The sequence below is a fragment of the Trichomycterus rosablanca genome, chromosome 10 (genome assembly GCF_030014385.1).
Source record: "Trichomycterus rosablanca isolate fTriRos1 chromosome 10, fTriRos1.hap1, whole genome shotgun sequence".
Lineage (NCBI taxonomy): Eukaryota > Metazoa > Chordata > Actinopteri > Siluriformes > Trichomycteridae > Trichomycterus > Trichomycterus rosablanca.
In genome coordinates, this window is record NC_085997.1 from 3,204,852 (window position 1) to 3,220,870 (window position 16,019).

General features: G+C 44.7%; 1 protein-coding gene across 1 annotated transcript; it reads right to left on the minus strand.

The window, feature by feature from the left end:
• Positions 1-10,054: 10,054 nt before the first annotated feature.
• On the minus strand, positions 10,055-11,524 carry kcnj2a (potassium inwardly rectifying channel subfamily J member 2a). Its single transcript, XM_063003543.1, has one exon. It carries the CDS (start codon positions 11,522-11,524, stop codon positions 10,241-10,243), a length of 1,284 nt encoding a protein of 427 aa, XP_062859613.1. The 3' UTR covers positions 10,055-10,240.
• Between the last annotated feature and the right edge of the window lie 4,495 nt (positions 11,525-16,019).

Genomic DNA, 16,019 nt, shown 5'->3' on the forward strand with positions numbered 1-16,019 from the left:
ACTAATTCTATCAATATCGGATCTAAATGAAGAAGAATGGTACGAATGCTAATATCATTTCCTGCGCTATTTATGGAATTTTCCAGCTCGCGGCTTCGGAGAACGCTCGGCCGCAGCGTAATCTAGCGAGCGATTCGTTGGACATGAAATTCTTTCTGCATGTTTTGCTGGTTTAGCGTCTCACTTGAACCCTTTCTGAGAAAATGAAACAGAGTACAATGGAAGGAAGGAGCAGAGCAACGTGGTTTGTGCTTCATTTGGTGAATTCGTTTATATAGCAGATGCTTTCATCCCTGAATCGTCCAGCGTATTAACCACAAGCTTGCTAATGTCAGTAAACGCCAATAAATGCACTGCTCAGTGACTCTGCTACAAAATGGTACGTCATTAAATGATCTTTGCTTCTCTAAATGGCACTTAATAAAGTTGTTCTCATATAATCTTTGTTTGGAAGTTAGAGTTTTATAAGATGGCCATAATACAGACATCCCAAGTTGCGGAGGTACCACCCCCGGACCCGGACCTCGACCCCGACGCCCAAAAAAAGCTAAAAAACCTCTCGGACACATTAAAGGATATGGGTGATGACAGAACTTTTAGGAGCTGCTAACTGAGCTACTAAGCTAACTGTTCGCGTCACAAACACATTAATGTGTACTACATAGTGCACTAGATAGTGTGAAAGATAATAGATTTATGTTCCCTACATAGTGCACTAGATTGTATATTAGAAAAGAATTTATGTTCCTTACTTAGTGCACTAGATAGTGTACTAGATAATAGACTTATGATTTAGGTTCCCTACATAGTGCACTAGACAGTATAATAGACAATTGATTTATGTTTCCTACACAGTGCGCTAGATTGTATATCAGATAACGGATTTAATACGCGATTGGGGAAAAAGTCTGTGTCGCCTGCGTGCGCATTTGTGTGTGTGTGTGTGTGTGTGTGTCACTCTTGGCCGCTCATTCTAGATTCCGGGAGATTTTATCTGACTTGCGGGCATCAGGGAGCCGCTATGTATATGCTTAATTACTATTTTATATGCCAGGTATTTTTAGATATCACTAATCACTGGTTGTTAATTAAAAATGAATAATGGATGTACAGTATTTATCAGTTTAAACTGTTTGACTTGTAGAATGTACAGTACTTTGGTCAGATAGATGGACAATGTGACGTTACTAGGTATGTCAATTCTGGACCTGACATTTAGAAACTGGACATCATGGACTGAAAGACCACACCAGTTCCACTTGTGGTGGAACTACAAAAACGCGCCACCTCTGACCTTCAACTACTTCAGAATATATCTAAGCGAATATTTCCAAACCTAACGTGAATAGAATAGAACTGAACGAAAGGTTTGAGAGTTGTTCCATCTGTAACGGCACAGCTGCCCGATGCCTTGGTATGCGGTTATTTCTGACAGTAGACCTGAGGGATGGAAAAATACCTCCTTATCCCCCATCAGCATCTCATTGACCTTAGCAAGAGATTACTAAAGAACTTAAGAGCTCATTATGAACGAGCATGCTGCCATTTTTCCAACAGTTCTGGAAGCTTCTGGGTCAGATGATGTTGAGTGTTGTTGAGTTGACTTTTAGCAGAGAGTAAAATTACAACTTCAGTTAGTAACAGTTGCTTGAGGACTGGTTGGTCCCTGGTTAGGCTACATTACAGTGGACAGAAATTGTGCAGCAATCAGTCATACAGTCCTCTTCAGAATCATAGGCACCCTTGGTAAAGATGGGTAAAAAGGTTATAATTAAGGTCTTACTTAATTAACGGCCATGAAAATCGTGCCACGAACCATGAAATGGTATATTCCCATGTAATATACAAGGTAAGGTTTGTATTTAGCAATTTTACACCTTTTTTGAGGTTGATTTTGGACCTTCATGTATAAAAATCATCCACCGATGGTCTAGACTTACATGAAGTCCTGCTATATCATGGATTAATGTCAGAGCTTAATATTTATGCTCACGTATGGTACGTCAATGCTGTGAAACTGTGCAGATGTGAGTATGACCTAAGACGATCCAGCAGACGGTTGGAGGCAGAAATGCCTCAGTAGAGAGGATTCTAATAAGACAATGAACTTATAAGGCAGATTATTTAGACGCACGACTTTATTACGACCGTGATTACGGTGATTACGTGACCGCAGTTTTAGCTTATAAGGCTAACACAGTTAGTCTTGGGTCATTCAAACCAATGGGCTGAGGCAGCACAACCTGCTAGCATGTCAGCTAACGTCTCCCTCCGTGTGACACTTGTACACCTTCATTGAAGGACGCTGCCTCGTTATTCAATCAGATAATCGCTTAGAATCAAGACACCTAAGTAGGCAGCATTTTAATATTTCTAAGAATTTAGACATGCCTTCTTTTGTCTATTTATTTATGCATTTTTTCCCAATTTCACGTAGTCAATTTGTCTTCCGCTGCTGGGGATCCCTGATCGCATTCGCTAAGGGTTTATTTCCTGCTCACGACCCGTCCGCAGTCCTTTTTTTTTTCACCCATGCATTCTGCACATCCCGCCCTAGCAGACACAGTAGCCAGTTAGTGTCTGCTGCAGGCACTGCCAATTATGCTCGCTAGATGGCGCCCAGTCGACCGGTGGCAACGCCGAGTTTCGAATCGATGAGTTTAGAATCTCGGCGCTGGTGTGCTGGTGGAATATCCCGCTGCGCCACCTGGGCGCCAGACAGTCCCACACCCAGAGACACCCAGAAACCACTAGGCAGTTGTAGCCTAGTGGTTAAGGTACTGGACTAGTAATCAAAAGGTCACTGGTTATAAGCCCCACTACTGCCAGGTTGCCACTGTTGGGCCCTTGAGCAAGACCCTTAACCCACAATTGCTCAGACAATATACTTTCACAGTGCTGTAAGTTGCTTTGGATAAAAGTGTCTGCTAAATACTGAAATGCATAAAAATGCAAAGCCTACAACCAGCTTTAGAGAAAATAAACGTATATAATATCCCGTACGTTTGTGCGCTGTTGTAGACGGGAGATTGGATCCCTCCAGCAGAGATGTGAGGTGCAGCACGATCTGTGTGAATCAGGAAACCACTTCACATGACCAGACACAACATTCAAAGATCACAGGTCCCACCGCAGGACTCCCAGTGTGAGACGGAGCTTTTCCCAGGCTTGGGTTCAGGTTTACAGACTGAATTGTTTTGTGCTTGTTTTGGTGAAGGAAGCTCCTCAGGTCTGTATTGTTCGCCCTGACCTCAGATCACAGCTGCTCGGGGAGCTTGAGCGCCGGGTTGCGCTTGAGAAACATTCAGGAGTCATCGAGGACAAATGAGATGATCAGATTATAAACGATATTTAAGACATTTGTAATCGTTTACTCAAAAGCTTGATTCTAATGCTGCTACATGCTTGAATGCTTGGCTCTGATCTACACTGGGTTCTGGGTGGGGTTAGGCTAGAACAGTAGCACATAAACTCACCACACACTAATCTCCATAAAGCTCATAACAATGTGACCTCTTCCTTTCTGACAGGAAGTACAACCTCAGCAGGCTTTTCCTGGTCACCACACAGATTAGTAATTCAATAAATAAATCGAATTATTAAATGGTGTGAGCGGAAAAGCGTGACGTTTGATTCTGAATTTTCCCACCAGTGCAGAAGTGTGAGCGAACCGAGGTGGAGCTTCCCACTACTGCAGGTTCTTTAAATATCTTTAACCGGCTCTGAAATCCGCTCATCTGGAAGGACTAAGGAGTGGGTGGACAGAGGGGAGAATATATGATGGCTGGACATCCATCTATCCATCCATTCATCTATCTACCTGCCAACATATATGATGGTATGGGGGGTACAGCAGTGTGAGGGTACCATTGGTGCCCTGCCATTAACTCGACGTCTTTTCCTGTAGAGTCCATGGTTATTTCAGAGTTAGATGATACCAGGACTCATTCTGCACCTATCACAACAGTGTGGCTTCGCTTGACTGGCCTGCCTGCAGTCCAGATCTGTCTTCTATTACAAATCTGTAATGCATATGGGACCATTGAGCAGCTGAGATGTTGTATCCATCCATCCATCCATATAGTCACCGATCCATTCATACATTCACCCACCAATACACTCACCCACTCACCCATCCATCCATCCATCCATCCATACATGCATTCACCCACCCATTAACCTATCTATCAATCTATCAATCCATCAATCCATCCGTCCACCTATACATTCACCTATTCATCTATCCACCCATTCATTCACCCACCAACCTGTCTGTTTGTCCATCCATCCGTCCATCCATCCATCCATCCATCCACTGACCTATCCATTCACCAGTCCATCCACATACGTATGCATCCACCCATACGTTCACCCAATCCATTAATTTGTCTTTTTGGCCATCCATCCATTCATCCATCCATCCAAACTTACATTCACCCACCCATTAACCAATTCATGTATCCACCTGTACAGTCACCCACTAACCCATCCATCCATACTTATGCATCCACCCATATGTTCAATCAATCCATCCATCTATCCATCCAACCACCCAAACAGTCACCCATTCATCCATCCACCCATTCAGGCGTCCATGCATCCATCCATCCACTGACCTATCCATTCACCAGTCCATCCACATACTTATGCATCCACCCATATGTTCAATCCATCCATCCATCAATCCATCCATCCATCCATCTATCCATCTCTCTCCCTCACAATGGGTGTGGCTGGACTCAATAATTCGGAGGGGTGTCCATGTATTTTGGCCATATAGTGACAGGCTAAATATAGTCTGGCTTTCTTTCTCTCTCTCGCTCTCTCTTTCTTTCTCCACCTTTTCCTGTCCATCTTTCTAATTAATGGACTTTGTAATGACTATTTGCAAACAGAAGAGCTCTCTCACCATCTCTCTGTCTCTCTCTCTCTCTCTCTCTCTCTCACTCTCTCTCTCTCTCACACACACACACACACATACACACATTCTCTCATTTTTCCACAGCTTCAGAAGCGCAGAGCCCTTAAGTTGACATTATTGTCCATCTCGCCGTCCAGCGGATGAGGATTTTTCCATCGTACAGTAACTCCATCACTTTTCCAAAACACTTCTCACTGCCTGACCTGACCTGGTGGGGGACGAGCAGAGCCACTCTCACCCCGTACCGTTCAGAACGACACCCATTTCCTGTGGTGAAGGTTCTGGAAGTTCTCACCTTGAAACAGTGACGATGGATTACGCAGAACACCGGTCAGGAATGCACGACCGGGTTTTAAAGAGGCCATGTACGGTACTATGAGCGAGTAACCGCCGTCTATCCAGTTGCTTTTTCCAGGCACAGGGGACAGTGGTGAAGAACCCAGGAGAGGCCAGATTGATCAAATTTCCTCATCATGTATTTGATAGTAGAAAGAAAACTGTACTAAGAGTAAAACATTCAGTACAAGGTCTTTATTTATCATATACACTGATCAGTCATACCATTAAAACCACCTCCTTGTTTCTACACTCACTGTCTGTTTTAGCACTTGGTAGTTCTATAATTACTGACTGTAGTCCATCTGTTTCTCTGCATGCTTTATAACCTGCCTTCACCCTGTTCTTCAATGGTCAGGACCCCCACAGGACCACCACAGAGCAGGTACTGCAGTGACACTGACATGGTGGTGGTGTGTTAGTGTGTGTTGTGCTGGTATGAGTGAATCAGACACAGCAGCGCTGCTGGAGTTTTTAAATACCGTGTCCACTCACTGGCCACTCCTAGACACTCCTACCTAGTTGGCCACCTTGTAGATGTAAAGTCAGAGACGATCGCTCATCTATTGCTGCTGTTTGAGTTGGTCATCTTCTAGACCTTCATCAGTGGTCACAGGACGCTGCCCCCTGACGCTGCCAAACTCCAGCAGCACTGCTGTGTCTGATCCACTCATACCAGCACAACACACACTAACACACCACCACCATGTCAGTGTCACTGCAGTGCTGAGAACGATCCACCACCTAAATAATACCTGCTCTGTGGTGGTCCTGTGAGAGTCCTGATCATTAAAGAACAGCATGAAAGGGGGCTAACAAAGCATGTAGAGAAACAGATGGACTACAGTCAGTAATTGTAGAACTACAAAGTGCTTCTATATGGTAAGTGGAGCTGATAAAATGGACAGTGAGTGTAGAAACAAGGAGGTGGTTTTAATGTTATATCTGATCAGTGTATAGTTATTTAGACTTAATCTGAGCGAATCTTCACACACACACACATCAGATCACAGCCAGGTTTAATCCTTCGTTCGTATTTTATTGAAAAAAAAAAGAAATAAAATAGCATGTACAATAATTACAACAATAATAATAACTTCAATAATATTAATCATATATAAACAATCTGTACATTCCATTGTTTTTTGCAGTACAAGGAAGACTGATACAAAAAATAAAACAGAGACTGCAAAAAGTACTGGGATATTTACAAACCAGGAGAGACGTCGTCGCAAAGCCTTAAACAGGGGGTGGTTATATTTCAGCCGTCTGATTTTGGCTACTCACCAGGTATTCATTTTTCAACAGAAAACATAGAAACCTATTACAGATCCATATTGATTCAATATGCCATGTGTGCTGCTCGTTCTGAGAGAATTTGCTTTACTTGAAACGTTGTAATGAGAATTTGGAACAGGTTAATGTACAGAACGTACTGGTTTTAATTAATGGAAACATGGGGTCTGTCCGAAAACCTAGTGATCTCTGTGTATAGCAAATTTTACATCATCCTATGAGCACACCGGAACAGAAGGCTGTCCGAATTCTTAGATGCATTAACATGCTGCCTACTGAGGTGCCTTTATTTGAAATTATAATCTGACCGAATAATGAGGGAGCGTCTGATGTGAAGGCAATCCCAGCATTCAGTGCAGCACAACTGTTCTCGGACCTTATGTTATGTTAATAAATTCTCATTGATTTTAAATCTGTATAAAGGTGTACGAGTGTGGGCGGCACGGTGGCTAAGTGGGCAGCACTGTCGCCTCACAGCAAGAAGGTCCTGGGTTTGATCCCCAGGCGGGGCGGTCTGGGTCCTTACTGTGAGGAGTTTGCATGTTCTCCCCATGTCTGCGTGGGTTTACTCCAGGAGCCCAAAAACATGCAGTCAGGTTCATTGGAGACACTGAATTGCCCTATAGGTGAATGGATGTGTACGTGTGTGTGTGTGTGTGTGTGTGTGTGTGTGTCTCTGCCCTGCGATGGACTGGCACCTCGTCCAGGGTGTTACTGTGTGCCTTGCGCCCATTGAAAAGCGCGACCCTAATTGGATAGCCGGTTAAGAAAGTGAGTGAGTGTACAAGTGTGATTTATTTGCAAATTCGGGCTCGTCAAGGGACAATTTCACCATTTTTGGTACACGAAGGAAGACGGTAGCTGGCATGCTAGCGGGTTGTGCCGCCTCAGCCCATCGGTTTGAATGGCCTGAGGCTAACTGTGTTGACGTAATCGCCGTAATCGCTGTCTAAGTAGTGTGTCTATATAATCTGCCCTATGAGTTCAATGTCTTATTAGATTCCTCCTAGGTAGGCAGTAGGTAGCTCACTAGGTTTTGGAACAGACCCCATGTGAGGTTAAAGTGTAGGATTAGATGTTCAGCTCTGATCTTCAGGCTACAATCCAGTGCAGTTGTACATTTTGGACTCTAATCTAGAGGTTTGAAGCAACCTCAACACTTATATTTTACTAAAATATAATATTAATAACACTGAACACGGAAGGCTGAGAGTCTTCACTAGGCTACCCGGTAGCCTGATTATCCACCGATTCTCTAACATAAAAATATTTGGCTTTGAATATGAAAATATCTGGAGGCGTGTTTAAAAAAATGCGTATTAAATCTATCCGCATCGCGAAATATATCTGACTTCTAAAGGATCTAAAGAACTCAATTTTTTATATAATATAAGATATAGATTGTCTCAAATACTCATTGGCTTCAGTCTCCAAAACCCTATTTGAATATGCAACATAGCAGCATGTATGGAAAAATAAACATTCATTAGCGCATTGGCGCGTTCGCACTTTCGCTTCCCCCAGTGGACGGGATGACTGCTGTGTCAGGCTTTGACACCGTGTCGACCCTGTGGGATTTACCGCCGTAAACAGGCATGTTCTCTGCGTTTTCCCCAGCCTCGCGTGCCCCGTGTGCCTCCTGTATGACCAGCACAGAGCGACCCACCTGCTACATTAATAGTGATTAAAGTGTTTAGATTGTGGTCACAGGTCACACACCTACATTAAGTCACACACAGGACCAGGTTGACCAAGTTGCCAGATTGATTTAAACCCTTTAATGGTCTGCTGTGAGTCTAAATACTTGAGTAACATATACAGTATATTTACACTTTCGGCATTTAGCAGATGCTTTTTATCCGAAGCGACTTACAGCACTGTGACAGTATACTATCTAAGCAATTGAGGGTTAAGGGCCTTGCTCAAGGGCCCAACAGTGACAATCTGGCAGTGGTAAGGCTTGAACCAGCAACCTTTTGATTACAGGTCCAGTACCTTGTCCACTAGGCTACAACAGCCCTATACTTACAGTATACAGTTTAATCAATTGAGGGTTAAGAGCCTTGCTTAAGGACCCAACAGTGGCAACCTGTCAGTGATGGGGCTTGAACCAGCAATCTTCTGATTTCTAGTCCAGTACTTTAACCACTAGGCACAACTGCCCTAACTGCCCTGCGTAACAATAAAACTGTATTAAAATAATCTTGTTCGGGTCGTATCTACTCCTTGGTTATACAGTACTGGGACAGTATACAGTCTAAGCAATTAAGGGTTAAGGGCCTTGCTTAAGGGCCCAACAGTGACAACCTGAGATCGGTGGGGCTTGAACCAGTGACCTTTCGATTACTAGTCTTGAACTTCTAAAATAAATCAATTAATAAGTCTATCTAATATTATTAAGCTTTGTTAATTAACAAGGCCTCTTAATTCTCTTAATTATAATCGACTACAGCTGATGACTTCTCTGTGTCCATATAAATAGCGCTTCATCATCATCATTTTCATCTTGTATCATTGCTTAATTCAGGTCAGGGTCACAGTGGGTGTGGTTTTCTGTCCCAACACGTCGCCACAGGACGCCAGTCTCAGACGTAACCAATCACGTCTGTGTGTCAGTTGTAGTCTTGTGGTTAAGGAACTGGATTGGTAATCATAGGCTTGTTGGTTCAAACCCCACCACTGCCACTTAACCCGCAATTGCTTAAACTGTATACTGTAAGTATAGGGCAGTTGTAGCCTAGTGGACAAGGTACTGGACCTGTAATCAAAAGGTTGCTGGTTCAGGCCCAACCACTGCCAGGTTGCCACCATTGGGCCCTTGAGCAAGGCCCTTAACCCTCAGTTGCTTAGACAGTATACTGTCACAGTACTGTAAGTTGCCGAAAATGGAAATGTTAATGTATGTAGACGCCCGAACGCATCTGAGCTTCTGGATACATTTCCACTCAGCACAGTGTGACAGGTTGGCTATTATTCCAGACTATAGAAGAAAAAGACCAAGGTCGAATGTAGTTCTTAATGCCAAGAGTGCCATGTCAGCTGTCATCAATAAACTTACATAATGAGAATTAAGAAGCCATGACACAAATTTTCTATGATTTTCTTTTTTAACAGTTTTGTTTAACCCAGGTCCCGTCTGAACACCCAACCAACCAAACAATAAAATATCCCTAATACTGCAGGTATTTAAATATAAATTGATTCTGTGTGTCCGTAACATAAACGTGCCATTAATTAATTGATATTTTTGGCTCGGGTACTTCTAATCAGTCTGGACAAATGCAAAGAAGACATGCCTGTTGTTTTCAAGTTTTCATAGCAGTTACATCCTCGCCACTGTAAAAGTGGTTCTCAACCTTTCTGTCAGCCGGGCTACATTAAAAAAAACAACTAGTCACGAATGTATTGAAATAACAGACCCAAAGAACATCATCGCGGGTCTTAAGTTGCCCTCGTGCCACAGATTGAGACCCACGGTGGAAACGATAGTCACCCTTCCCTTGTATGTGCACTCGTTTTACAGTGCAATGCCGTTAGATTGTTTATGTATTTTATAAAAGATAGAAATTCGCCCGAACGCGCTTGTCTATAAACCTCTACTCGCAGCTGTACCGTCAGCTTAAGTCAGGATCCCCTGGGGACCTTGGTTTTAGTCCATGTGCCTGTTTGTTAGGTCTATCCGGTCAGTCAGATTTCTGATTCTCGCCTCAAAGGCCGCGGCTCCGTGGGCACGCCGGCCTGATTGTGGTCGGAGTCCGAGCCGGTATCAGTGTGTGTGTTGGTGGGCACCGGTCCGCCCCCGTCTCCTTCCTCTTTCTCCTCTTTGTTCGGAAGCGCCACCTCGTTCTCGTAACAGAACGAGCTGGGGCTGGAGAGGATGTATTTTTTCTCCGCCAGGTCCCTGGCGCTGCACAGCGGAGTGCTGGGGACCTCGTAGGTCTTGTGGAAGCGCGAGTAGTCTACTTTGTAGTAGTTCTTCTCCTCGAAGAGGACGGGCTCGAACCGGTGGCCCCAGAGAATCTCGCTGGCCAGGTACGAGCTACGGCACTGAGTGGTCATCGCCGTGGCTTCCACCATGCCCTCCAGGATGACCACGATCTCGAACTCCGAGTTGTCCAGCTCCGGCTTGCTCATGTCGTAAAACGGACTGTCCTCGTCGATCTCATGGACGATGGTTATCGGAGAGACGAGGAAGATGCGGTCGATGCCGCTGTCAAACCCGACGTCGATGTCCATTTGGTCCAGAGGGATAAACTCTCCCTCCGCCGTGGTACGAGACCTAAGAAGCTGAGCCCGGACGTGAGCCTCGACCAGGTGGCTCTTGCGCAGGTTGCCGACCCTCCACATCAGACACAGCTTGTTGTCCCTCATGGCCACCGTCGCATTGTGGCTGAACACCAAAGTCTCGTTCCTCTTTTTGGGCTTGGCCATCTTGGCCATCACCGCTCCGATTATAAAAGCGTCGATGATGCAGCCCACGATGCTCTGGAGGACCACCATGAACACGGCGATGGGACACTCCTCCGTGACGTAACGGTTGCCGTATCCTATCGTGGTCTGCGTCTCGATGGAGAACAGGAAGGCTCCGGTGAAGGTGCTCACGTGCGAGACGCATTTCGGAGCGTTGCCGTCCAGATCTCCGTGAAAGATGGCCATCAGCCAGAAGATGCACCCGAAGAAGAGCCACGAGAGCAAGAACGCCAGGCAGAAAATGACCAGCATCCAGCGCCAGCGAATGTCCACGCAGGTGGTGAAAAGGTCGGCGAGGTAGCGCTGACCTTTCTCGCTGACGTTGACGAAGTGGACGTTGCAGTGCCCGTCCTTCTTGACGAACCTACTCTGGGGCTGGTGCCGGGTGTGCACCTTGCTCTTCCCGTTCCCGTAGCCGTTCGACACCGCCATCGTGGCCAGCTTCATCCCGTCCTCCTCTGATGACACGATGCTGTAGCGGTTAGCCCGCACGCTTCCCATCACCTCAGTCTGGGAGGGCTGTGCTGCTTCTGCTTTGGAAAACAGTCTAAGTTTTTGGAAGAAGCGTTGGAGAAACAGTTTCGAAACGATCGCGGGGACCAACACAAGCAGAAAATGGGGGGGGGGGCTGTTCAAGAGCGCCTCTGCGCTCAGGTCCGGTCAGACCTTCGGATCGACGGTGCGCTGATCACTCCGCCCACATCGGCTCCCTCCTCTTCCTCAGTGGCGCGTCCTGGTCGAAACAAGAAACGGAGCAGACGGTTAGTTCTGTGGTTTGAGGAGCAAGTTCAGACAGACCTATTGATTCTTCATCTGGGAATGAATCTGTCTGTGGGTCTCGGGTTAAACGTGGTTGATTTGATTTGATGATTCAATCATTTATTGTTTTTTTCCCCCCTATTTAGCGCCTGATTACGTCACGCTTCCTCTCCACCAATGCCGACCCCGCTCTGATTGAGGAGAACGAAGCTAACCCACACCCCCTCCGACATGCTGGCAGCAGCCGTATGCATTTTGTCACCTACGCTTTGACGAGTGCAGTGCGGATCAGCACTGTGTACGGAGAGACACACCCTGATCAGCGCACTCTTTTCCCGTCTCTGTGCACGCGCCATCGATTGGCCAGCAGAGGTCGTAATTGCATTAGTTATGAGAGAGACCCTATCCGGCTTAATCCCACCCCAATACGATGTATTCGAGATCCCAGCTCTGGTGTTCCAGCATGTGTTTTTACTGCTGCGCCACCTGACCCTTGAACCTAAGTCATCTGTCGGGACTAACACAGATCGTGGGGTGTTTATTTATGATACACACACACACACACACAAATACGCTCATGTTATGGAGCCAGTAACTAATCCCTTGGGAAATGTGCCTCAAAAAACCCTCAGCTTTACTGTATGGCCGAAAGTATGTAGACGCCTGACCATGAGCTTGTTGGACATCATTAATATAGAGTCCCACCATCACACACTTACTGTAAGAATTTGAGCTCATTCAGTCCAAAACACTCCTCCAAAACAAACTAGTCATGTCTTATTGGTCTCGCTATGCTAAAACATGAAACCAACGTCATCAAACCGTCATCTACGAAATTAACACCTATAATGTGTCTTATACAACAGTAATAAGCAGCGGTGTCCACATACTTTGGCCATAATATATTTGTCTGTATGTACATTCATCATATTTATAAATGGACACACAGTAGAACATTTGTAGATCAGCCCGGCTCTTTCTAAGATCTATCAGTATAGTATGGACAGTCCACAAAACAAATGAGCACTGGAATCATCTGGACAAAAAGAGATGGGACAAGTCGGTCAATCATATGTACAGCAAATGGGAAACTACACACCCTCGCCTAGGTCAGGACGACCCATCAAAACTAAGTTTCTGTAGTCTGATTGGTGTAAGATGAAAAGTGGCTTAATAGCTGTAACATAATACAATGCACACCAATGACGGGTCCATTAGGGCAGCTTGGAAGCCATAGGGCTTGAACCTGCATCCTTCCGATCAATATTCCAGCACCCTAATGAGCCAAATCAGTCATATAACACAAACACAATTCCAGTTTCACTTTAAAATATGGTGGCAGCATTGTGTAGGTGATTTCTCAGCAGCAGGGACTGGCAGTTCGATCAGGATTACATTAATGTGGACGCTCCGACAGTGATGTGTGTCTGTGGGAATTTGCACCCATTTCTGAGCTGGATGAGAAGGCCTGGGATGCACTGACATTCCGACTCACCCCAGTGTTCACTGGGGTTGCAGTCAAGGTCTGTGTAGACTAGAGTTTTCCAGAACAAACTTTTCCAGGACTTATGGATTTATGTGTTGTGTACAGAGAGGCACAGTCAAGCCCATACAGGAAAGGGGCGTTTCCCAAACAGTCCCAAAGTCTAAAGCATATACTTCATTTAATATGATTTGATCTATATAGCGGCTTCAACACTTAACGTCCAAAATTAAGAAGGTTGTCCTAATCTTTTTGGTCATTTAGTGTACTTTTGCTCAATTGTTGTCAGGTCTGTTTTTATCAGCAGAATGGATCAGAATCTGTATTTTCCTGATATACCACACTGCTTTCCAGCTCTAGCTTGCAGCACTCGTTAATGCCCCACCAGTGTATTTGTCACCCTGCTAGCTCCACGCTCCAGCAGGCTTACGGCTCGCTGGTGCATTATTAATGCCCATTTTCACATACCTTGCTAATCACAGTCAGGGGAGGATGGAAAATGTTTTGCAGGACTATGTATTTTACCAGTGCGCTGGTACACACCGCTGGGACCAGTAGCGGAGCGCTGAAAATGTTTCCAACCGCACACTAAAATAGATCACGAAGAGCCGGCCAGATCTGGGACGAATGTGGGCGGGTTGGGGCAAATAAATCTAAGTCACGGTGAGGGGAAATGTACTGTGGGATAGACGGGACTGAAATGTTAGCAGTCGTTCGGGCCAAACGTAAGCAATCATAACTCCTTAATATTAGGCCACCTGACGACTATGAAAACAACTGGGAAACAGGGTGTCGGAATGGTATGAAATGAAAACTGCCATCCTGTGAGAACCACAGAGCCCAGGATGGTAAATAATGCTAATGTGGCGTCCCATTCGGGCCAAAAATAACATGCCCGGGGTGTTCCAGTGCTTCCAGAAGATCCAGGCCAATTGCAACATTGACCAGAATGAATCGGTTGATGAAAACAAAATGAAATAAACAATAATTACTCTTAGATTTAATAATAAGCCTCATAATAAGCCTCAGGAAGCAAGTCTTAGACTTTTCCTGGAATATCTTACCACCAAAACCCTGTAAGGTGCCTCCACAAGCAAGTTCTTCAAACATGAATGGTTCCGATTGTCCTTCTTTCAACTAAAAAGCTCAGTAGCATGCATGTTGTTATGTGGCGTTTCATTCAGGCCAAAAGTTGTCTAGGGAAAGTTATGGCCAAAAGTATTTGTAGAGCTGACCATGCACTATTTGGTGACCTCTATGTGACAATGGCCAGTCTTTTAAGAAGGCTTCTCACAAGGCTAAGAGCATTTGTATATATATTGGTCAATGAAGGCTCATTTGATGTTCTAGTTCATTCCAAGCCATTCAGAGCTTATCTTCACGTCTTTATAGACCGTACTTTGTGCACAGGGGAGCAGTCATGCTGGAACAGGAACGGAAAGTACACGGAAGCACATCATTTCCTTCATATAACTGATTTATTACACCTATTTGCAATTGTGGCTGAAACACATGAATCCAAATTAGAAGGGGTGTGTCGATACTTTTGTCCGTGTAGTGAATCTCGAATGTGGTTTCATCAAGGCAAGTTGTGACTGTATTCTGGAAGCCTCTATATGATCAAGAACAAGGAGTTTAATCTATGTAGAACCTTACAGGGGTCAAAGGTGTTCTCCCCATGTCCAAGTGGGTTTCCTCCGGGAGCTCCGGTTTCCTCCCACAGTCCAAAGATGTGTAAGTGAGGTGAATTGGAGACACTAAATTGTCCATGACTTACCGTTCCTGTCATGAATGTAACCAAAGTGTAAAACATGACGTTAAAATCCTAATAAACAAACAAACAGGTGTCAAAGGAAAGGGTGGCACGACTGGAAGCGCCAATTTAACTTCAACCTGTTGCTTAGGCTGCACCACAAGGCAAAACAACCAGCGAGTTCTTTCTTACTCAACAGTGCAATGAAGTGCAGTGAGACAGATGGGACCTGAGAGCTGGTCCACAGGGACCTGATCCTCTCATCTTCAGCCATATGAAGCCTGTGAGAGCTGCTAAGCTACAGCATCATTCATTAAAGCCTTTAGTCTGATGTTATTAATTCGTCATCTAGAAAAAGTGCATTTTATTCTATACATTGAATTCTATTCCATTAATCAATTGTTTGTTTGTTTGTTTGTTCGTTTATTAGGATTTTAACGTCATGTTTTACACTTTGGTTACATTCATGACAGAAATGGTAGTTACTCATTACACAAGGTTATATCAAACACAGTCTTGGACAATTCAGTGTCTCCAATTCACCTCACTTGCATGTCTTTGGACTGTGGGAAGAAAAACTGGAGCACCCGGAGGAAACCCATGTGGACAACAGGCAAACTTCAGACAGAAAGGACCCGGACCGCCCCACCTGGGGTTCATACCCAGGAGCTTCTTGCTGTGAGGCGACACTGCTACCCACTTTGCCACCGTGCCACCCCTCAGTTGGTTGTAAAGGTCCATCATGACCATCATTTTCTACCTCCAGGTTGATTCACTAATTTAAATGAATTCTCAAAGCATTTTTTTCTAATATTAAAAGTAGTCGGTCATCACTGTTACCTTTTAAAAGCTCTATATAAATAAAACACAATTTAATTAAAACCATTAGAAACTGTTCTGTCTTAAAAACAACAGCCTCAAGGACTATATAGCAGCATAGATGGAATCTTTTTATTTATTTTTAAGATACTATTCTATTTCAGAATGATCTGACATTAGCA

Bases quoted from the DNA above. Each gene is read 5' to 3' on its own strand.
- kcnj2a (XM_063003543.1), bottom strand. From the start codon at position 11,524: ATGGGAAGCGTGCGGGCTAACCGCTACAGCATCGTGTCATCAGAGGAG.